This window comes from Furipterus horrens, unplaced genomic scaffold (assembly GCF_987537825.1).
Source record: "Furipterus horrens unplaced genomic scaffold, mFurHor1.1.pri manual_scaffold_16, whole genome shotgun sequence".
Taxonomy (NCBI): Eukaryota; Metazoa; Chordata; class Mammalia; order Chiroptera; family Furipteridae; genus Furipterus; species Furipterus horrens.
This window is the reverse complement of record NW_028327186.1, coordinates 569317-592634: the sequence shown is the minus strand read 5'-3', so window position 1 is coordinate 592634 and position 23318 is coordinate 569317. Positions and strand designations below refer to the sequence as shown.

The window sequence follows — 23318 nt, the reverse complement described above, 5'->3', positions numbered from 1 at the left end:
CACTTCTAGCTGTTCAAACTGGCTTCAAGACATAGTTGGGCTTTTATATTTTTATCCTCACTGAAAGATATGTTTTTATTGATTTTAGAGAGAGGAGGAGAGAGCGAGAGAGAGAGAAGGAGAGAGAAGCAGTGATGTGAGAGACAAGTATGGATTGGCTGTTTCCCACACGCCCCGACTGGAGATCAAAGCCCGCAACCTAGGTGTGCAGCCTGACCGGGAACCAAACTCGTGACTTTTTGGTGCAAGGGAATGGTGCTCTAACCAACTGCGCCACCGGGCCAGGGCTTTAATTGGGCCTTTTCAATATTCATCTCTCATAACTGCTAATCCAAGGAGCCTCAGGTGCATTTAGATAAATGTCTCAATGAATCAACTAATACCCAGGCGTTTCTGCCGCCCCCGGGGGTGGTTGGTTACACAGCATTTCTAGGAGAGCTGTTAGCCCGACTCACACACATCATGTACCCACCCTGAGCTTCCATGTTCTCGGCGATACGATGCATATTAAAAGGGGGGGGAAGCCAGTTTTGTTGCATTATATAAGGAGATGTCAATGGAAAACATCAAGACAGAGTTTGGCTTCTGGTTCCATGGCTCCCCTTAGACCGAGAGCCCCGCGGGAACGGCTGCCATTAATTTCCATTCTGTTTCATCTGGTACCTTAAGTGGTACCCAGTTCATTGTAGGCTCCTAATAAACACTTGTTAACGAATGAGTTAAACCCTAGTAATCATAGCCTATTTGAACTGAGATTGGCTTTTTGATTCAAATAAAAGTTTTCTTTTATTTTTTTTATTAAAGATTTTATTTATGTATTTATTTTAGAGAGAGGGGAAGGGAGGGAGAAAGAGAGGGAGAGAAACATCAGTGTGTGGTTGCCTCTCACACGCCACCAACTGGGGACCTGGCCCACAATCCAGGCGTGTGCCCTGACTGGGAATTGAACCGGCGACCTTTCAGTTCACAGGCCGGTGCTCAATCCACTGAGCCACACCAGCTAGGGCTAAAATAGTTTTCTAAACATTACATCAATGATGTGCTTACAATTACCCTTGGCCAGAGAGCAGAGATGCAAACACCCCAAGAAAGCACCACCCACAGGCTCTTAGAATGGCTCACAGCAGCACCCGGATCCAGGGCCACGAGAGAGAATAATTCCAAACACAGAAAAGTCAAAAGTACATTTTATTTTCTCTGAGATGGCCATAGCCAGTTGATCTCATTGTGCAACATTTCGTTTGCATTTTGTGTACACCAAGTATTTTATAACTGTAGTTAAGTGCCCAGGGAGTGGTTTCTAAGCTTTGTTATATTTAGTTGTTTCTAAAGAGCCAAAAATGTCAATGACTTTCACAAGGAAATTTCCCAGAGGCTTCAGGACAGTCCAGATTTAAATGTAATTCACACTATCCAGATATTATTTTCCATTATTTCTTCACAGGATCCCTGACCTGCAGTCCGAGAGGATGGAGAACTCCAAACAGCATGCAGAGAAGATTTGGCATTGCCCACAAAACACATGTTCCAGAGTCTGGAAGTAAAAATAACGGTCCTTGGCCCTGGCTAGGTACCAGTTGGTCAGAGCATCATCCCCATATGCTAAGGTTGCGAGTTCAATCCACAGTCAGGGCACATACAAGAATCAACCAAAGGATGCACAGATAAGCAACAAATCTCCCTCTCTCTCTCTCTCTCTCTCTTCCTGCCTCTTTCTAAAATCAATCAATCAGTAAATAATGATAGTGCTCAGAACTGAAAGCCCAACATTTTCCTTTATGATTCAACTAAGGTAGAAAATACTGATGAGATCTATATTTTTCCTGACCTTCTCTCCTTCCGAAAGAAAGAAATTACACTGACATTTCCGAGTTCACATCTAAGCCTGGGTGCTTTCAAAATTCACAAAGTTCAACAGGATCTCTGTTCCCCTGGGAAGCCCGAGGAGAAATATATCTGCCAGGAAGGACTCCTTGTGGTCAAAGGGGCCCAAGTTCACAGCCAGAGGCCAGCAGCCGCTGCTGACAGGCCTGTCACATACCCTGCATTTCGGGGGAAAGCCAGGCTGAGCTTCAGCCTCCTGCCCGGGGTTCCTGCCGACTGAGTCAGCGACTATATGGGAGCCCCTGGTTCCCTCTTCACCCAGCGGACTAAGACCTCCCATCCAATCAGAACTGCAAACGTATCTTCCTGTGCACCTAAACCAGCCAATCAGAACTGAACTATAACAACCAATCAGAATGCATGACACCAACCTATCGGAACGGCCGTGTGTGGACCAATCAGAACTGTATGAATTTGGAAACCCTGTTTGCATAAACTTGGACCAATTGGGAACCTGGGCGGGAACTTTGTCTAAAGTAAAGGCAGCTCCCACTTGTTTCAAGAGGGCTTATTTTTTGTTTCCACCGGCGGCTTCATTTCCCACTTGTAAATTGCTTGCCTGATAAAATTTCTCCTTTAACGCACCTCTTTGGGAATTTTTGTCAATGACCCATGTCTCAATAAGTCTGTGTACAGATTTGCAAAATTCATAAGTGCTTGTAAGTTTATAAGTGGGCAACATTTATTTATAATAACTTGAAAACTGCAGAAGGAGGTAACGTATAAAACAATTGTATATACTTCTATAATTTAAAAATACCAACTGTTAACATTTAAAGAACTCCTTTCAGTTCTTTTGTCTACATATAAATAAATTTTTTAAGTCAAGTTCAAGAAGGAAATCAAAATATACCTTGAGACAAATTAAAACAAAAGCACCACAAACCAAATCTATGGAACACAGCCACAGCAGTTCTAAGAGGAAAATTCGTAGCAATACAGGCCTACATCAAGAAATAAAAATTATATAAAACAATCTATCAATATACCTAAAGGAACTAGAAAAAAAATAAACAAAGCCCAAAGTGAGCAGAGGGAAGGAAAAATGAGAGTGGAGCAAAATGGAATAGAGTCTAAAAGAACAATTTAAAAGATCAATTAAACCAAAAGCTGATCCTTTGAAAAGATAGACAAAATTAATAAACCTTTAGTCAGATGCATGAAGAAAAAGGAGAGAGGGCTCAAATCAATAAAGTTCAAAACAGAAGAGTTGAAGGGACAACCAACACCACAGAAATACAAAGGATTATTTTTTTAAATCCTACAATTATATGCCAACAAGTTGGACAACCTTCCTCTCCAAATTTGAAAGAAGTGGATAAACTCTTAGAATAATGCAGTTCTTCAAGGCTGAATCAGGAAGAAACAGAAAATCTGAACAGATAACTACTAACAAAATCAAATCAGTAATCGAGAAACTCCAACAAACAGAAGTCCTGGACTAGATGGATTCAGAGGTGAATTCTACCATGCATTCAAAGAAGAATTAACACCTGTCCTTCTCAAACTATTCCAGAAATTAGAGAGGAGGGAAAACTCTCAACCAAAAAAAGACATTACAAAAAAAGAAAATTATAATATTTTAGGCCAATATCCTGGATGAACTTAGATGCAAAAATCCTTAACAAAAGAGTAGCGAACAGAATTCAGCAGTACATTAAAAGGGTTCTACATCAGCGGTCCCCAAGCTTTTTGGCACCAGGGACCAGTTTCGTGGAAGAGAATTTTTCCATGATGGGGGTTGGGGGTGGGGACAGGAGGCAGAACTGCTCACCTCCTGCTGTGTGGCCCAGTTCCTAACAGACCACAGACCATTACCAGTCCCTGGCCCCAGGGTTGGGGACCCCTGTTCTACACCACGATCAAGTGACATTTATTACTGGGATACAAGATTGGTTCAATATCTGCAAATCAATTAACATTATATACCACATACACAGATGTAAGATAAAAATCATATGATCACAGCAATAGATTCATAAAAAGCATATGACAAAATCCAGCATCCATTTATAATAAGAAAAGAAAAGAAACCTCTCAGCAAAGTGGGAATAGAGGGAACATACCTCAACATAATAAAAGCTATATATGACAATCCCACAAGCCCACAGTTAACATCATATTCACTGGTCAATAGTTGAAAACATTTTCCTTAAGATCAGGAACAAGACAGGAATGTCCACTTTCACTGCTTATATTCAACATATTATTAGAAGTCCTAGCCACAGAAATCAGACAAGAAGAAGAAATAACACATCCAGATTGGAAAGGAAGAACTAAAACTATCATTTGTAGATGACATGATACTATATGTAGAAAATCTGAAAGATAGTTCACAAAAAAAAACAACTATTAGAACTTATAAATGAATTCAGTAAAATATAAGGATACAAAATTAATATTCAGAAATTGGTTGCATTTTTTTGAGAATCACTGACAAGAAGGGATAGTATTTTCTTTTTATTTGTTTACTTGTTATCCTCACCCAGGGATGTGCTTATTGACTTTAGAGTGAGAGGAAAGGCGAGAGCGGGAAGAAGAGAGACATCGATGTGAGAGAGAAACACTGATCAGCCATCTCTCATAGGTGCCCTGACCGAGGACCAAACCCGCAACCCAGGCAGGTGCCTTGACCAGAATCGAACCAGAGGCCTTTTGCTTTGCAGGATGACACCCAACCAACTCAGCCATACCGGTCAGGGTTGGTTGCATTTTTATACAGCAACAACAAACTATCAGAAAGAGAAATTAAGAAGACAATTCCATTTACAATTTCATTTAAAAAATACATAGGAAAAAATTTAACCAAGGACGTAAAAGACCTGTACTTAGAAAACTATGAGACATTAAAGAAAGAAATTTAAGAAGATACAAATAAATAGATGCATATACCATGCTCATGGATAGAAAAAAAATCAACACTGTTAAAATGACCATACTGCCGAAAGCAATCTACAGATTCAATGCAATCCCTATCAAGTGTCAATGGTAGTTTTCACAGAAATAGAATAAATAACACTAAAATTTATATGGAACTACAAAATACCCATAATAGCCAAAGCAATCTTGAGAAAGAACAATACTGGAGGTATCACACTACTTGGTATCAAACTATACTACCAGGCCATAGTAATCAAAACAGCATGGAACTAGAATAAAAACAGACACATAGATCAGTGGAACAGAATAAAGAGCCCAGAAATAAGCCCACACCTATATGGCCAATTAACATGTGACAAAGGAGACAAGAACATACAATGACGTAAAGAAGAGCTCCTCCACAAACGGTGTTGGGAAAACTGGATCTACATGCAAAAAATGAAATTAGATCACTAACTTACACTATACACAAAAATAAACTCAAAATTACTAAAGACTTAAATGTAAGACCCAAAGCCACTCCAAGTAGAAAACACAGCCAGCAAACTCTTTGGCATTGCTCTTAGTAATATTTTTTTTGGATATGTTTCTTTGGGCAAAGGAAACAGAAGAAAAAAATAAACAAATGAGACTATATCAAACTAAGCAGTTTTTGCACAGCAAGGGAAACCATTAACAAAACAAAAGACAACCTACTGAATGTATAAAGATATTCACCAATGATGCATCTGATAATGGGTTACTACCCAAAACATATAAAGAACTCATACAACTTAATACCAAAAGAAACTAACAATTCAACTTAAAAATGGGCAGAGGATCTGAATAGACACTTCTCTAAAGGGGACATGCAGATGGCCAATAGGCATATGGAAAGATGCTCAATGTTATTAATCAGAGAAATGGAAATTAAAGCCACAGTAAGATATGATCACCTCACACCTGTCAGAATCAATAATAAATCAACAAACAGCAAACGTTGACGAGGACGTGGAGAAAAGCGAACCCTTGTGCACTGTCGGTGGGAGTGCAGACTGGCGCAGCCACTATGCAAAGCAATAGGCAAGGTATGAAAGCAGCCTCTGAGTCCATTGATGGACCACTGGATAACAAAGACTGGTGCACATATGCAATGAAATATTACTCGGTCAGAAAAAATGAAATCTACATTTGCAACAGCATGGATGGACCTAAAGGGTATCACGCTAAGTGAAATAAGCCAGTCAGAGAAAGACAAACAGCATATGATTTCACTTATATATGGAATAAAAAAAATGAGCAAACAAAACAGACTCATAGATACAGAGAACAAAGTACGCAGTAGCAGTTATTAAAAAGTCACAGGGATGTAAATTACAGCATAGGGAACATAGTTAATAATACTGTAATAATTATGTGCGGTGTCAGGTGTTAGTGGACTTACCAGGGCGAACACTATGTAAGATATGTAAATGTATAACCACTTTGTTGTAAACCAGAAACTAATATAACACTGCCTATCAACTGTAATTGAGACATTTTTTAATTTTTTTAAAAACAAGAGCTATAGGCATCCACATGGCTAAATCTCAAAAACATGTTGAAGAAAAAGAGCAAGTCACAGTTTAACCATTTGCAAGAAGAGCGTATACCATTTAGTGATTCATAACCATGGAGTGACAGTGCAAACACGCATGCGCCTTGGTGAGATGGTCCACAGGTCAGGTTCGGCCTAACCCTGGAGAAGGGAGTGGATAGGACCACAGCAGGGGGCGGGGCCTGGACCATGGCAGGGGGCGGGGCCATAGGACACTACATTTCTGTGATGCTCTGAGTGTCGCAATGATAGACTGTCAGTGCGTGGATCAGGATTATTGTTGAACAACAGCCCAGAGCAGGGGACAAGGGTACCCAGATCTGCAGGGTAACTAAGATATTTACAGGAGGCTACTTTTATATCTATTTATAATTTTTGCATTGGTACCTGTTGAAAGGTTTATGAAAAGTTTTTCTTTCTTATGTAAATTCAGATTTTTCTGACATGAAAAACAATATTTAATTGGTTAATTCACAGATTATAGGAATAAAACATATTCTAAGATATAACATGCTTTTAAATTCATGTAATACGTTTAATGCCTTAAGTAATAGAGTAAATGCTAAATATGCTAGAACTGTTTTGTATTCTTATTACCTTTTGGATATACATTACCCACACTTAGAGATAGCATTCATTCCAAACAGGCCAGGAAATAATATGTGGAAATCTTTCCCACAAAAAAATTGTGAGGGAACTATGGATTCCGATTTTACAAGGTAAAACCATTTGAAGCTCACCTCCGCTCTGTGAGGAAGGAAGCAAAATCCTGGTCCATAGGCTCCCAGCAGCTCTGCGCCGCCGCCCCACCAGGGTAGGGACCGGCAGGGTCTGCGCTGCTGGCTCCCTGCTGTGGCCTGCGGCAGCTGGCAGCAAATCCCAGGCTGGCTGGCGTGGGAGCAGAGGTCTGACGGAGCTCCACTTCCAGGACGCCCGAGGCCAGCCGGCCACCTTCCTTCTCCAGATGCATGGTCTGCAGTGACTCTTCTCACTAGGGACAGCCGGAAAGAAGCCGCTATTAATTACAAACATACTAGGAATATTGTTCACACCTTGGGGAATCGATACGTCTGAACGAAACAAAAGAAAGGCCTCTTTTTTGCGAGAGAGAGAAAGACAGAGAGATCAGTTTGTTGTTCCACTTACTGATGCAGTCATTGGCTGAGTCCTGTATGTGCCCTGACCGGGGATCGAACTTGCAACCTCGGCTTATCTGGATGACACTCTAACCAACTGAGCTCCCCAGCCAGGGCAATCAACGGTTTCTTTAAAGTTAACTACCGCCCGACCAAGCACGCATAGCAAACCTGGACAGTTATCCCAGCTAAACCTGTATACGAATGTCATAGCAGCTCTATCCACAATCGTCCCAAACTGGAAACAGCCCGGGTGTCTGAGGATGGCCGAGTGCTTAAAGGGACCGTGGAGCCTCTGAGCCATGGAATCCCACGCAGCAATAAAAAGGCACAAACTGCCCTGGCTGTTGTGGCTCCGTGGATTGAGCACCGGCTTACAAACCTAAAGGTCGCCGGTTCGATTCCCAGTCAGGGCACAGGCCTGGGTTGCGGGCCAGGTCCCCAGTTGGGGGCATGCGAGAGGCAACCACATATTGATGTTTCTCTCTCCCTCCCTTCTCCTGTCTCTAAAAATAAATTTAAAAAATTTTAATGGCACAAACTGTTGATACACTCAACAACTTGCATGAACCTAAAAAGTATTGACTCAAAAAAAAAAAAAAAAGAAGCTAATCCCAAAAATTATACTGTAAGAATCCGTGTGCATAGCTTTCTTGAAATGACAAAATTATGGAAGTGGGGACAGGATTAGTGGCTGCCAGGGTGAAGCAGGGGGTGGGGGTGGAGGGCTGTGGGGGCGGCTATAAAAGGGCACCATTGGGGGACTTGGGGAGCTGGTGACCTGTTGTGGCGGATACCCTGGCAGCGACACGGTGCTCTAGTTTTACACGCTGCTACCACCGCGGGACACTGGGTAAGTGGCACACAGGACCTGCCCATGTTATTTCTCACGCCTGCATGTGGATCTGCAAGTCCCTTGAAATCAAAAGTGTAATCCAGAGACTCCCCGTCATTGCCCAGGCCTCTCCCGCCTTCACAGCACAGCTTCTCAGACTGCTCTGTCCTCGTTTTCCTTGAACGCACTTCGATCAAGACTACGTCCGGGACTTAGAAAACAGCCTGCTCTGGCTTCCTCGGGCTCCCGCCGCCAGCGCCGCAGCGCCCTCCCTTTCGGTCCCGGGCTCACCGGGCCTCGGGCGCGCACATGCCCCTCTGCCGCCCCCGTCCCCAGCCCCACCGCCGCCCCGGCCTCCACCTGAGGCCTCCCTCCGGACCCCACCCGCGACGAGCCCCGAGTGGCTCTTCCACTTGCAGCCCCGGCTGCGCGGAGCTCGTCTGCCCGCGCTCGGCCCGCTTCCCGGCCGCCAGAGGGCGCGCTCACCCAGGAAGCTCCTCTCCGGCTGCCTCGTCCGCTTGTGAGCGCGCGCCAAGCCCTCCGCTCTCACCTGCTCGCCACCTCCCGCAGGTGTGAGTGGAGCACCCCAGTCCCACAGCCTACCCTCTCGGAGACCCCGACATCCCGGCCCATCCTCGGGGGAACACCCCCGGCACCCCCGTCCACGGCCACCCTCTGGGCGCACCCCCAACATCCCAGTCCACGGCCACCCTCTGGGAGAACCCCCAGCACCCAGCCCATGACCCATCCGCTGTGTCCCGAGCTGGAAGCACAGCCCGGACTCTGAGTGGTGACAAGCGGGCTGCGCCCCTTCACCCAGCAAGGCCTTCACCGCGGCTGCGCCCAGGCCCCTCTTTCTACCCGAGACTCCCGCAGAAATGACCAAGTTGCCGACGCTTCAGCCCCGACCGAATGTTCCAGTCCTCACACCTGGCCCTTAATGCACCGATGTCGGCGCGGCAGGTCCGTCCTCGTGCCTCGGGCTCGGCTTTCCTCCCCACGGGTCTGGAGCAGTGCGCCCCGCCCGCCCCGCCGACGCCTGGTCTGGGAGAGCCACCAATGCCCCCCTCCAGCCAGGTGGTGCTGCTCCACCCTTGGGGCCCCTCCTGCACATGTGCCCAGAGTGCGGTGCAGGGGCTCAGGCGGCGTCAGCGCTGGTTGCAAGGGTGGCCAGAGGCCTGGGGACAGTGCACAGAGGCTGCCCCTTTTTTTTTTGGTGCGGGGCGGCGGTGTTCTGCCCCCGGGCCCTGCCCACCTGGTCCAGGTGCCTTTGCTCCGGGCCTAAGGAATGACCCAGCAAGCCAGGTGTCAGCGGGCGATTGCAGCTGCCCGCCCCCCCGGACAGAACCGACCTGGGGCTTGGGGGACATGGTGGGGCTGTTGGCATTTATGCCCTGAGCCCAGGTTCGGAGCAAAGGAGCCGATGGGGCGGGAGGAACGGACAGAGGCCCGGGGCAGCTGCTCGCGGTGCCCCTCCGCCCAGCCAGGCGGCGCCTTCCTCCCCACAGCCGCCAGCTCACCGGCTGGGTCCCCGCGGGAAGGCGGCGACCGGCGCACGGGGGCGCGCGAACCAGCAGCGGCGGCACACAAACCCCACAGACCCTCACCTACGCTCTGCTTCGCGTCCTTCAATCATCTGATGTCATACAGTAAAGAAAAGCGGGCGAGGAATACGTATCGGGGCTGCTGGGAAAACGTTACTAAAAAGAAATCACTCCGCAGTCAATTCTCTCCCCTGCACGCAGTGCCTAAAGGCCTGAGAAAACACCCCACTCATCGGACGTCCTTCACGTAAAACTCTGTTCGGGACAGAAGCGGTGCTCTCAGCGTGGGCCTGACCCGACGGCTGCGTCCACGGGGGCGTGGTCACACCTGGGGGCGTGGCTTAAGCTGTCCGGGGCGTGGCTACGTCTTCGGGGGCGGGGCGGTGCTGTGCCAGCTGGGCCGTGGATAGGGGTGCAGTGCGGGGCTGTCTGTGCCGGGGCGCGGCCGTCTCCCTGGGAGTGTGGTTGTGTCCTTTGTGTTCGGTGCACACTTTCTAGTTGAGGAAGCGCAGAGGAGGGGCAGGCGCAGCCCCTGGGGCGGAGGAGGCCAGGCCCTGAGTCAGCTTCGTCCTCAGCACCCCGCGCCCGCGCCCAGGGCAGCTCAGAGGGGCGCACTGTACCCTCAGACCCCGCAGGCCAGGACACAGACCATGGAGCCTGATGGATTCGCAAAGTGTGAATTGGTTAGTAACTTCTAGAACATTCGATCGAGTAGCACTGTTTGTGATCCCCAGTGTTCTGGTTTTAAAGAGGCGTCTCCCTCCGAGTTTACGATAAGAGCAGCGATTGTTGGGATTTGCCTCCAGCCCTCTGACCGCACCCTCCCCCGGCGCCTGGGCAGCCCGCGGCCAGAAGAGGCGGCCCCGCAACCCTCACGTCAGGCTGTTTCGCTATTTCTGTGTCGCCGTGTTGTTGGCTTTCGCCCATCCTTCAGACCAGTTTGGAAACCGTGTCCTTTGCTCCGCCGAAGAAGAGACCTGCGCTGGGACCCGAGTCGTCGCGTCCGCGCGCTCCTAGTCCTGCGCGGTGCGCAGAGCGTGGCCGAGCCGAGGCCACAGGCGCGTCGCGGGACCACCGGCCGCACCGCTGAGCCCCGCCCACCGCGGGTGGCCGCCACGAGAAGCCCGCTTCTTGAGGGTGGGGCAGGTAGCAATCATGACAAAATCCGGAATCAAGACTCACCGCGGGCAGCTGACTCCCGAGTTCCCCTCTGCAGGCCAGGCCACTGTGTCCAGCGACTTTCCTGTCTCCCTTGATGTCTCAAAGGCGCCCAAAGTCCTGGCCCTTCCCCAGAGCCCTGTGACGGGTCCCACCATCCATCCGGATGCACCAACACAAACGGGGAGCCCCCTGACGACCCACTCTCACCTTGCAGACCCCTCACCTATCAAGTGTCCCCTGCCCTGGCTGTAGAACCACCTCTCAGACGGCAGGACGAGAGAGTGGCTTTCTCCAGTCGGCATCTGCTCCCTACCACCCAACCTCGGTGATCTTTCCAAAACTCACATCTGACCACGGGGCCTCCGGCTTAACACCTGTCCTGGGTGTCTCAGGTGTGGGCGCTGCTGGGTCTCCAGCAACATCCAGGTATGCCCTCTCCCTCATAATTCCTGATCTCCTCAGACATCAGCCGACCCCCACCCCGGGGGGCGGTGACCTTCTCAAAAAACAGAATCAGCAATTGCCTTTCATAGGGGTAAAAAAAAAAAAAACTTGAGAAACTGGTGTTTCTAAATCATCCACACCTTACACCTGTTGTGAACAACTACACTCAAGGAGTTGAGAACTAAATTTGCAATAACAGGCAGACTTTGTGTGTCCTGTAGAGTTTACCCAGAGCTTTTTTGCCTCTGCTGTTTCCAGTGAGATTTACTCCTCATGAACAATTATGTGAGATCAGCATTCCAGGTGCACGCAAGCTCCCGGGCCCCACGGCCCCCCACGCAGGCCTTGATCCCCAGCCTGGACAACAGACCCCATGCCCCACACGACAGGCAAACCCCAGGGATGGCCTTTCCTAGGTGGTTCAGGTGACAACGGACTGCCTAGTATTCAGGACAGAGCTGCTGCCCACCACGCTAACGGCCCCCTGTTCTCTTCCTCGAAATCACTGCACATTTCCCAAGTCAGAGCCTGTGCAGGGGGAGCCCCTGGCCTAGGCCTGGGTCTGTAAGCCCAAGCATGTTAACATCCATGCCCTTGGGAAAATCTGGCGACATTAAATCCATGTAATTCCACCGTGTGTGGCCAAGTGAGAAGCAGCGGCGTTATGGGCTTTGAAGGGCGCATTCCGTTCCCCAGAAACGCCTGACCCGCGCTCACGTGCGAGGCCGGCGCTGGGAGCAGACACGCAGGGCAGGCCCAGCAGAGCCCTGGCTTCGCAACACTTCCCAGCCTCCGCCGCAGCACCAGCACCCGGGGACCGTCCCCAGGGAGCCGCGCGCGTCCATCAGAAGATGCGTGCGGTGCTCACACCCGCGCCTCAGTCTTCCACGTCTTCACACCGACTTTCCCAGCTCGTTAAAGCAACGACCCAACAGAGCCTTATTCAAACCCCGCCTGCTCCCCGCATCCTGGCTCCCAACTAACCTGAAGACTTGATCTTTCTCCAAGAGCGAAGTTTAATGTCCAAACTGTTAACTCGTAACCGCGAGGGGAGCGCAGGCTTGGAGGAGAGCTCTGGGCTCGCGCACGGCGCGCACTGTGCAGGGCGCTGGCCTCCTGGCCTGGCCACGCCCACAGGCGGCGGCGCGGCCACGCCCCCAAGGAGCCGCAGGCCTGGGAGGTGGGGCCCCCTTACCCCAGGGCTGCAGGAGAGCCATCCGGAAATGAAGAGGGGCTCCAGACCCCTCTGTGAAAGCCGACGGTCGTGTGCACGCGCCGTGCACATCTCAGGCTCTCCTTAGAGACTGCAGCCAAATCCTCGGAACAGGGTTGTCCTGAGGAACAAGAATTGGGACACCAACGGAGGGCATGTCCTGCCTGCTTTTTCCCGTTGTGCAGTTTAGGAGCCCGCTGGTGCTGGTGAACCTCACCTGCGCTCCTCTCATTTTCTCATTGCTTGTCCCACTCCAGCCAAGGGCTGTTGCCAAGGTTACACTTGCAGAAAGCTCTCCCTCTGCTCTCACCCACAACACACACACACAAAGCACACATGGATGCACTCACATACAGGCACTCCTACATGGACACAAACTACACCACAGCACACAGACAAGTACACACATAGAGACACACATATCACAGACACTAGACACACATAGAAACAGACTACACACAGACACACAAATACATAAGGAAATACAGGTACATATGCAGACAAACATACAGACACACAAACTACACACACGAACACACACACACAACAGACATTACACACAGACACATCAACTACACACAGAAATACGGACACATAGAGAAATATAAACCGGCACACAGACACACAACTGTACACATACCAACACAGAGGCACAGAAGCACAAGACACACAGAGACACACAGAGACACACGCGGACACAGACCCCGGGCCCGCAGTGGGCGGGACACCTCACTAGGGGGCGCTGCTCCAAGATTGGCGGGATTGCCAGGCAGTCAGAGGCTCTTGGCTTGTCCTGGATGCAGCGAGCAAGCAGTCAGAAAGGTGCCTCTGTGAACCTACCTGGGAGAACCGTTCATTCCTGGAGCCTGAGCACGTGATGTATTTGGGGGGCACAGACTTTATAACAAGCATGTTGCACAGGACAGGGACGCGGAGGCCCCCAGGCCTCCTGGAGCACAGAGGGCACGCACACCGCAGTCCTGGGGCTGGCCACGACCGCAACACCGTGAGCCCTGGGACGGCTCGGTTCAGATCACGGTGCACGTTCAGTGTGCACAGGGCTGGTGCGAGATGTGCAGGTGACCACGCGGGGCAGGGGGACCACAGGGCCTGTGACCAGCTGAGATGCTGGCACATCTGCACTAAGCCCTGAGCCTCCAGGGCCTCTGTCACACCACGGAGGATAAATGTGCAGGCACCCAGAGCGGATGGAAGGTCGTGGGCTGCCATCGCTCATTTGGAATGGCATCCACGCTTCGGTGAGCCTTGGTGTGCAGGCCCATGGGTCTAAAGGAGGGTCGTGAAGTGCCAGCAGGCCGGCCATGGCCAGACACGTGGCCCCCAATGTCTGCCTCACTGATGTCCGCATACTGAGTCCACGCCTGGCCGATGGGGTATCGTATTTTCTTCTTCTCTCCTCACACACTTCCGATGACCCTTGTGCAGCTGCGACATGTTTGCAGGAGATCAGCTCTGCCTCACCCCCCAACCCCCGCTGCAGGGATGGGTGCATGGAGGGAATCCACCCTGCCAGGGACTGGCATCCCCAGATCCCACCCACATGGCCCCAAAGCCCCCACAAAGTGGCAGCCGCTGGCCTGAACCTGAAGCTCTTCACCTCCGGGCTCCTTAGTCATTGCCAGCCCACCCCTGTGTGTTGAGCTCAGGCCCAGCGGGAGTTAGGACGCCATCCCTGGTCCGGCTACTGAACAGGGAGGGGCCTGGTTTCCTAAGTCACAGGTGACCGAGGCCTCACAAGAACTATGTAGTGAGTTCTGTGTTGGGGGGACGATTTCACCAACATCTGACCACAGAATCACACTTTCCTCCGATGGCTCAGGGAATTCCTAAGGGAACTTCCAAATTAGAGGCTCTCCAAGTGTTGTGAGCAAGGGGCAGCATCATTGGAATCGGAGGTAAAGGTCAAAGATGGCTATTTCAAAGCACATGGGACTTAAATGCATACAGTCTGGCCTGTTCGCAATGAAATCCCTTTGCTCACATAAATAGTGGTGGGTTTTGTGTACACGGGCGTATGTGCAGATTTTATGCATTTGGGGCGATCCAATGAAGGCCCCCCGGCTCTCCCCCTCCACAGACAGGTGTGACCCAGCACGACTCCATCCCATCCCTCCAGCCCCTGGTTCCCATGGAAACCTGTCTGCACCTCCCCTTTAGGAATGCCATCCTGTCCCAGGGGTCTTTTTGCCTGCTTGGACTGCATAGCCTATGTGTCCTGCTCACCACAGCTGCTCACAGGTGCCTCCGCCCCACGCACTGCCCCCTAGGAGATGCAGGACAGAGGGGACACTGGGCAGACAGCCAGGGTAGCTTCCTTCTGACCTGAGAAAGAGGAAAACTCAAATGCAGACTCACACGGGTGCCCTTTATCTACGGCTGTGAAGGAACGCCCCGAGTTTAGTGACAGAAGCAGTGACCGTCCTCTCATGCTCCCAGACACTGTGGGTCTGGAATTCAGGGGTCACAGAGGAAGCAGCTTGTCTGCACCCCAAGACAGTCAGAGTGACGAAGGCAGGAGGTGACCTGTGTCTGGGGCTGGAAGCACCTGGAGGTGCACGCACTGGCTACGGGGAGGGTCCCCTGTGTAGCCTCTGCCCAGCAAAAGCCTTGCATGCAGACCTGGCAGGTGTCACTTCTGCCGTATCACTGGCCACACTAGCCCAGAAGCCAGGCTCCAGGGGAAGGTCGTAGCCCCTAGTTCTCAATGGCAGACCCATCAGAGCCACAGCAGGGATGAGGGACAGACATCTGGGGACCAACCACATGCAGTCTGTAGCTGGGACACCCACCTGTGCCCTCCGAGTGTCCATCCTGCCCACTGGGCCAGGCCAGGTGGCGACAGGTGCAGAGGTCTCAGACAGACCCCTAGGTGTAAGTCCCACGGTTGCGGACCCCCTTCCTGACTGGCCAGGGACAGACATTTACCATCAGGAGGACCTAGGGCTAATAATGGCAGGCGGGGTGACTCCTCTGTACCCTGCTGTCCCCGAGGCAGAAGTCCTGGCTGTACAGTAATTCCCTATGAATGGGACTGACTCATCAGGCTTGTGGGGACTAAGCCTGGCTGAGCAGAGAATGAACTAGGGTCAAAAACCCCCATTTCTGGGCTGAGCAGACCCTGAGGGTTCCCACACTTGGCTGCTCCTGCGGGCTGACATGCATGAGGTCCCAGCCGGATGCACGGCCCACCTGGAATCAGGGCAGGTGACAGCAGTCGCTAACTTAATTCAGAGCAACTCAAAGCTGATTTCACAATGAACGCTGACATTTCAAGAGGAATGTCAACCTCACACTCCTTTCTCTTCAGCTGCCCCCAAATCAAAGGATGTTGCCTGGTTTTGCAAGTCACAGGTGCAGAGACTTAGCAAGCTCTGTGGCATTCCTAGTTAACCCACGGTCACTGTGACACCGGGTGGTATACCGTACTGATGACAATGACACCCCTCAGAATTGTTCATTGTTGAACACCTGTCAGGCTTCAGCTCTGGCGCTCACTCAGCTGCCAGGCCAGGTGGCGCAGACGAGGCAATGCCGCTTCCGGGTGTGGGTCCGCCAGCGACAAGAGAGCCAGAAAAACAAATACAATGCATCACACTGTCTAACTGCCTCGGAAGGGAGTAATCCACAGCTGGTGATAAAATCAAGTGGCCTTTATCCGTGTAACGGGCATTCCCTTCCTCAGTTTACCTCGCATAGATGCTGCTGCACAAATTTCAATCTGCCAAAATGCACAGAATTTAGGCTTCATTCATCCGAGTGAAGAATTGAAGATAAGTAACTGTACTGAGATTTATCTTGAAATAAAGAAACTGTTACTATATCAAAGTTGACTTTTTTTGATGAGTGGCGCAGTGGGAGGAAATATAATCCTCCAGTATTTCTGGAGTTAAAAAAAAAAAAAAGATATAAGACCCTAGCCAGGGGCCTCAGTTGGTTGGAGCATCATCCTGTACACCAAAGGTTGTGGGTTCGATCCATGGTCAGGGCGCATACAGGAGGCAACCAATGAATATTTCTCTCTCTCTGAATTCAGTAAACATATCCTCCACTGAGGATTAAACAAAGAAAAGAAAAAGAAGAGCTCAGAAGTGTGTGTTGGGCGGTTGCTTCCAGCAGTGGAGATACGGCAGCTGTGGCGAGCGGCGAGTGGCTGCCCAGATGTTGGGTCCCCGTGGACGGCACCCCCGGGGGGACCAGATCCTCACTCTGCGGCAGCACTTCTGGTCTCATGACCCTTTTTCATTCACAAGCTCTTTGGGATCCTTCATTTTTATTTGGGTTACATCCATCTGTAGTATACTATAAGTTAAAACTCGAAGACAGTTTTAAAATAAAAGCAAACCTACTACTTATTAACATGAACACTATTTTGAAAAAATCCTTTCTAAAACAAGAAAATCAGTGAGTACAGCATTAACATTTTTATCAATCTCTTTAGGATCTTGCTAAAGCAAAGACAGCTGGAGTCTCATTTCCACTTCTGCAGTCCACATATTGCAATATGTCATTTTAGCTGGAAGATGGGAAGAAAATGTGGCCTCACACAGATTTATGTAGCTGGAAAATGGAAGAACCTTGTGGCCCCTAAAAAGGACTCAGGAACCCGGGGGGGTCCTGGGACAGGGCTCTGAGAACTGCTGTCCCAGAGACAGAAGACACATGCCAGTCCCCTGGCCTGGGGTCGCTCCAGGACTGGGGGAGAGGGCAGAGCGGTCTGAGCACAGGCCTGTCTGCACCTGTTCTCCTGGGTTGTCAGAGCTTGTGGGCGACAGCCCCACCCGCAGCCACTCGGCCAAGACCAGCCAACCCAGATCCCTGAGAGAAATGCTGCCTCTTGTCTGCCACTGACTTTGGGTTGGTTTGTTACACAGCAAAGGCTGATTGGCAGCAACATGGTTGGTGATTAAAAACACCCACAGCCCTGGCCGGTGTGGCTCAGTTTGCTGGGCATCATACCACACACCGAAAGGTTGCCAGGTGATTCCTGGTCAGGACACTTGCCTGGGTTGTGGGTTCAGTCCCCAGTTAGGGTGCGTGTCAAGAGGCAACCGATCGATGTTCCTCTCACTCTCTCCCTTCCCCTCTAATAATAAATAAAATCTTGAAAAAATACCCCAGCTTGCAAAAAATTTGAACCCATTTGGTTGTGTGTAAGTCCCCAGAAAAAACTCCCTCCTCCCTTTGAATCTTCTGATGTAAAACACTGGGTCCCTGCATAAATAGACTCCAACATGCAATATGTACTGTGGCCCCTGCGGGTGCCGCTAGCCTCAAATACTAGTACTCTGGACCGATCCTTAGCCTGCCACACGTGACTGAGAGCAGGCTGCAGAGGGCCAGGCCCCAGCCAAGGGGACCCTGTGCTGGAGGACGGTCAGCACGAATGCCCAGGCGGACGGGGCGGAGGGGAGCAGGTCCCTGAGCGCCCCCCACCTTCTTCATGCCCCTAATGCCACTCTTTTGTCCCTGAGTTTGGGTTTTGCAACCAACACAGTCTAACTGGACTAGAGTGGCTTTGACTAACATCCCAACAGTCTGGCTGTGGCACGCCACCCACGCTGACAGGGACGACACTTGGGCTCACAATTTTGTGACATGTTTTATTTATAGGGAATTAAAATGTAGGCATATACATGACACCAACAGTATGTACAGTACACTGTCCATGACAGGGGTGTGACAGTGCCCAGAGGCCCCGCCCAGGTCACACCCCACATACATGGAAACGTGCCCCCGGTGACAGGGACACCCACAGCCTCTGGGCTGCAGCTGTGGTTGAAATAACCTCTGGATGCATTCAAGTAATACTGATCACTTAATGTTCAAAACATTTAATAAAGTCAGTGTAAAACGAGTTATTTATAATACGATTTAATGGTTACACAGTATTTGCGACGTACAACCAAGGCAATGAACGCACCGCACGTGAAAGGAAGAACAAACACTCCATTGCACCCACAGGTAAAAAGGCCTTTTATTCATTTCTGGGAGGCTGCAGGTCAGTATTTATATAAACATTTACACTCTTGAGTAAACACGAGTCCTCCGTGTAATGCAGCATTATGGGTGAGAAGACCCCTCGAGTCTCCAAGATGCCAGTGTCCCCATGGGGCCGCGGGCGAGGCCGGGGTCCCGCACTGCTCCGGCCAGCACTCCAGCCCCGAGCCGCAGGCTCCTGCCCCACCTCTAGAAGGGACGCCATCCCCACGCACGACCCTGCGGCCCTCGGCTCCCGCTCAGTGTCCCGTCAAGTAATCCTGCGTGGAGTCCGAGGCGAAGGAGTCTGCGTCCTCGTTCTCCGAGTCCTCGCTGCTGTCCTCGGCGGCCGGCTCCCCCGTGAGGGCGATGCGGGCGTAGTCATCCGTGTCTATTGATTTGCAGAAGTGGATGGCGTACTTCAGCTTCTCCTCCAGCACCTGCTTACAGGAGTACCGAGGCAGCTTCAGCAGGAAGAAGCAGGTGTAGGACTCAGGCAGGAAGTGGTCGGGAGGGTTGTACTTGTCCAGCACCTGTTGACGAGAACAGTGAAGTAACTAACCAGACGGAGTGAAGAACAGACCCCATCCATTCACAAAACCCAGCACATTTCTAAGAATAACATACTGTGAACTACATGACCTGGCTAATTTTAGAGATAAAAAGGAACGGCTCATTAGTTCCCAGACTCGTAGTAAAAACTAGCACTTGGTTACTGTGACGATGACTTTTCCCCAATCAGCGCTGGGAAGAGGGTCCAAGGGCCAGGAAGGGCAGTGGGCATGGGCCGCCACTCACCACGGCAGCGGCTCTCCTAGCCCCACCGGCTCAGTTCCCACCCTTACAGATTAAGATGCTGGGGAGCCAGCAAGAATTGTGGACAAAAGCCCGAACTGCCTACATTTTGAGGGAATAATTCGGACATCTTCCTGAGAGATGGTGGCCAGGCTCGGCTCAGGAGGGCCCGCCCCTGAATCCTCACAAACATGTGGGGCGAGTGGACCCTCCACCCACCTGGCCCTTTGAGGAGCCTCTGACTCGACCATATTGCTGCCAGGGAGGTCTGGGGGTGGGGGAGGGGTGGTCATGTCACCCCGGTGACCGGCAGGTAAACAGAGTCTGTTTCTGACCATCGGACCGTGGAGTGAGAACACAAAGCGACACTGTTCTCCATCCGATGAGCGCTCTGGTTTTTCTTGGGAAGCAGCGTTATGCGGCGGTCCACCCAGCACAACAGAGCCGGACACGTGCTCCCAAAAGTGCGTGTGCTCACACCAGAACCCGCAGACATGGCATCAGGAGATCAGGTGGTGCCCACGCACGTTTTTAAAGCAGGTAGTGCTACCCAACACCTGAGCTCTGAAACCTAAGAGGTTGGGTGTTTTTCCTTTTTTCCCCCCAGAGAAAGGGGTAGCCATGCCACGCAGGAGCCGGGCTCCCGACCTGCTGCGGGGTGGTGTGCGGCAGCCCCCCGCAGCCCCGCCCGCCCGGCAGGAGCCGCACCTGGATGACGAAGTCTCGGCCCCGGAAGTCGGCAATGGTCCTGGGCAGCCGGGTGCGGCCCCACACGAAGCGGAGGAAGAGGGAGCGCTCCGTGTTGGAGAAGGACTCCATCACCTCCCAGAACCACTGGATCAGGGCCGCAGACGGCTCGACCCCTTTGTAGGTCGCCACCGACTTGAGAAGGTGCAGGGGGATATCCGGGCTGCCGCACACCTGCGGAGGGACGCTGTCAGGGCGGCTGACCCTTCCCACCCCCCGCCCCAGCACAGAACGGGTCACGCGTTCCTTCCACCCAGGCCTGTTGGGGGACCGGCGGGGTGGGGACGGGTCCCCGCGGCCCACCGTGGGGAGGGGCGGCAGGGAGGGGCACTCGCTTCCTGAGCACATCTGACTTCCAAGTGCACGATTTAAACCGCGATACACGAGGGGCCCCGATGCGGCAGGTCACGGCGCGGGACGCAGCGCCAAGGGCGCCCGTGCGCGGAGGTCGGCGTACCATTGTTTCCAGTTCGTATCCGGTGAACAGAGAGAGAAGGGGGACAGGCACGACTCGCGCCATCCCCTCCCGAACGGCGGCCACCTGCTCATCAAATTCATGGAGCCTGAAAGAAAGACCTCACTGTCGTCCTGCCGCAGGAGCCGCCGCACCACACGGACGACACAGGCGCGTGCCACGCAGACACGGCCTCCGCGCGCCCACACCCGAGGGCCTCGGAGTCCTCACGATGGCTCGCCCGGTCCCACACCGCCCTGCACCTCCCCTCCCTTCCTGTCAGACGGCCCGCGAAGCCCGCGGGAAGAGCCCTCGGGATACGCGCTGCCTCAGGGGCCTCACGACTGGAGACTCAGGGCACCAGGCCAAACGGGACACCAGGACAGAGCAGGAGACGCGTCAGGAACACCCTCAGTCACGGCTCAGCAAGCGCAGCCCCTCCCCGGCCCCCCCCCCCCCCCGCACCAGCTGGGCACTCCCGGAGGGCGGGGCCGAGGACCGCGCTGCGGGGACCCAGGCGTGGCGGGGGCACACGTGCTGCTGCCGACCTGCCACGCAGCAACCACGCCTGAGCGCTGGGGCGACGGCCGCACGCGGGAGACACGGCCCAGACGCGGTCCTGCCCCAGGGGAGGGGGCAGAGGGCAGAGGGCAGAGGGCACACAGACGCGGGCGCGCAGAGCAGGACCCGGGCCCTGGCCACGGCCACGGGTGTCCGCACTGGGAGCCGAGCCCTCCGCAGGCTGCGCACGCGACCCCCGCAAGCCCCGCCCACCGAGCGCCAGGGGGCGGGGCCACGCACCGGTAGCCGATGGCCAGCCGGACGTACTCCGCGCGGTTGTCCAGGGTGATGTGCGTGTGCTTGGAGCTCAGCTGGATGTCCTGGCCGCTGGCGCTCGGCACGGTGAAGGGCAGGCTCATGGCCTCGAACTCCTCCGACGTGGCTTCGTTGTCGCGGATGTACATGAGCCCAGGGATGAAGTCTTTGTCCACCTTTCAAGGGGACAAGCGCTGTGTGTCGGGCGGGGGCTGTTCGCCCGCCCCAGGCCCCGGCTCCCAGCCCCGCGGGGCCTCGGTCCGCCTGGGGCCGGTGCATCCCACGGCCCAGGGGTGAGAGAGCAGCAACGGAAGAATGGGTAGTTCAGGGACACTCTTCCGATGAACCCGAGAGAGCACCAGCCACCGCAGCAGGCCGGCTCCCCTTCCCCGCAGCCGCCCCGCAGCCCGAGCTCGGCTCCCCCACAGCAGGAGTCCTGAGCTCTCTCTGCCCCCGCGCTCCAGGGAGGTCCGCAAGCAGGCCGGCCTGTATCCGCACACGCCTCTGTTGCTCTGCGGGACGACGGCGGTGTGTGGCCAGCACCCCGGCCACCATGACAGGCCGCACCTCCTCAGCAACCCCGGGGATCCCCCTTTCCCCACCGCCTCCCCTGGAGATTACCTCGCTGAGGTCCGCGATGGTGAGGCTCATGCCCGCCAGCTGCTTCCACACGGGCTCGGCCAGGCTGAGGCTCAGGGGGCTCCCGGTGCGGATGGCAATGCCCAGCAGCACCCCTGCGCGTTCAAACACAGGGTCAGGAGGGGTCGGGACCCAGGGCAGAGCATCCAGGCCACTCAAGCCCGCGGAGGCTGGGGCCCACCCCCGCCCCCACCCCGGGGCCTCGGCACCTTCACACCCACGCCACCGCAGTTCACGAGGCCTGTCGGTAAATCATCCGCCCCGCTCTAAACCGCTCGCTGCTCTGCTCCCAAGGGCCAGTTTCCGACCGCCCCACCCTGCGGGGCCCCGCCGTCCGCCTCCCCGAGGCCCGGCCCCGCCCCTCCGACGGCAGGGCGCAGGGCCTCTCACAGCGGAGGCCGGAGGGACGGCGCAGCCGCCGAGACCCCGCAGCTCTGACCCCCACCCGACAGTCAGGACACGGGAACTTTCCCCTCGGAGTGCCCAGGGCCCCTCACAGTCGCTGGCACGTCCCGGCCGCTGCCCCTCCCGAGACCCAGCAAACACCGGGCCGAGCCGGGCACGCGAGAGGCCCACCCAGGAAGCGGAACATGCTGGTGTGCACGGGCGCCCGCGCGGCGGGGCTGAACAGGTAGCAGTCGCGGTTGGCCCCCGACTCGTCCCTCCCGTTGGGCGTCACGATCAGCAGGGGGGTGAGGCCGTTCTGCAGCTCCTCACAGATCTCGGCTATGGACTCGCTGTAGCCGCCCCCGCAGTCGTCCACGGATTCACCTTCGGGGGAAGGAGCGTCAGCCCTGCGGTCCCCCCAGCCCGCGGCAGCAGCCCCCGCAGCCGCGCTCAGCCCGCCCGCCCTGCCCACAGCTCTCACCCACAAACTTGACCTTCCAGACGCGGTGGGGCAGCAGCAGGCTGTCGGGGCTGAACGAGCTCATCTTGGCGCACATCTGCCCGAAGACGGACTTGGTGCCGTCGGGGCCTGCCAGGCCGCCTTTGCTCCTCGAACGCTTGACCTGGAGGAGAGACACGACAGGGCCGGCGGTCACGGAGGCGGCTCACAGTGGGCAGCCCGGAGCCGCCGGTGGCCAATGCCGAGCCCTGCGGCCGCTCGCTTGTCACCACCCGACACTCCCTGTCCTGGTCCCCAGTGCCCCGCTGCAGCGCAGCCCCTGCAACAGGACAAGGCGAGACCCACCGACT

The 23318-nt window shown here is 53.5% G+C and overlaps 2 protein-coding genes across 2 annotated transcripts in view; both read right to left on the bottom strand.

Annotated features, from left to right (window-relative positions):
* OCA2 (OCA2 melanosomal transmembrane protein) overlaps nucleotides 1-12537 on the bottom strand; it is a 121211-nt gene extending 108674 nt beyond the window's left edge. The window contains exons 1-2 of the mRNA XM_090263597.1: nucleotides 12445-12537; nucleotides 7081-7331 (exon numbers count right to left, since the gene is read on the bottom strand). Coding sequence (XP_090119723.1) covers nucleotides 7081-7310 — 230 coding nt within the window. The 5' untranslated portion in view covers nucleotides 7311-7331; nucleotides 12445-12537. The remainder of the gene's footprint in view (nucleotides 1-7080; nucleotides 7332-12444) is intronic.
* Nucleotides 12538-18842: 6305 nt separating this feature from the next.
* HERC2 (HECT and RLD domain containing E3 ubiquitin protein ligase 2) overlaps nucleotides 18843-23318 on the bottom strand; it is a 176397-nt gene continuing 171921 nt past the window's right edge. The window contains exons 87-93 of the mRNA XM_090263730.1: nucleotides 22990-23131; nucleotides 22698-22892; nucleotides 22104-22216; nucleotides 21468-21658; nucleotides 20670-20775; nucleotides 20174-20386; nucleotides 18843-19203 (exon numbers count right to left, since the gene is read on the bottom strand). Coding sequence (XP_090119856.1) covers nucleotides 18931-19203; nucleotides 20174-20386; nucleotides 20670-20775; nucleotides 21468-21658; nucleotides 22104-22216; nucleotides 22698-22892; nucleotides 22990-23131 — 1233 coding nt within the window. The 3' untranslated portion in view covers nucleotides 18843-18930. The remainder of the gene's footprint in view (nucleotides 19204-20173; nucleotides 20387-20669; nucleotides 20776-21467; nucleotides 21659-22103; nucleotides 22217-22697; nucleotides 22893-22989; nucleotides 23132-23318) is intronic.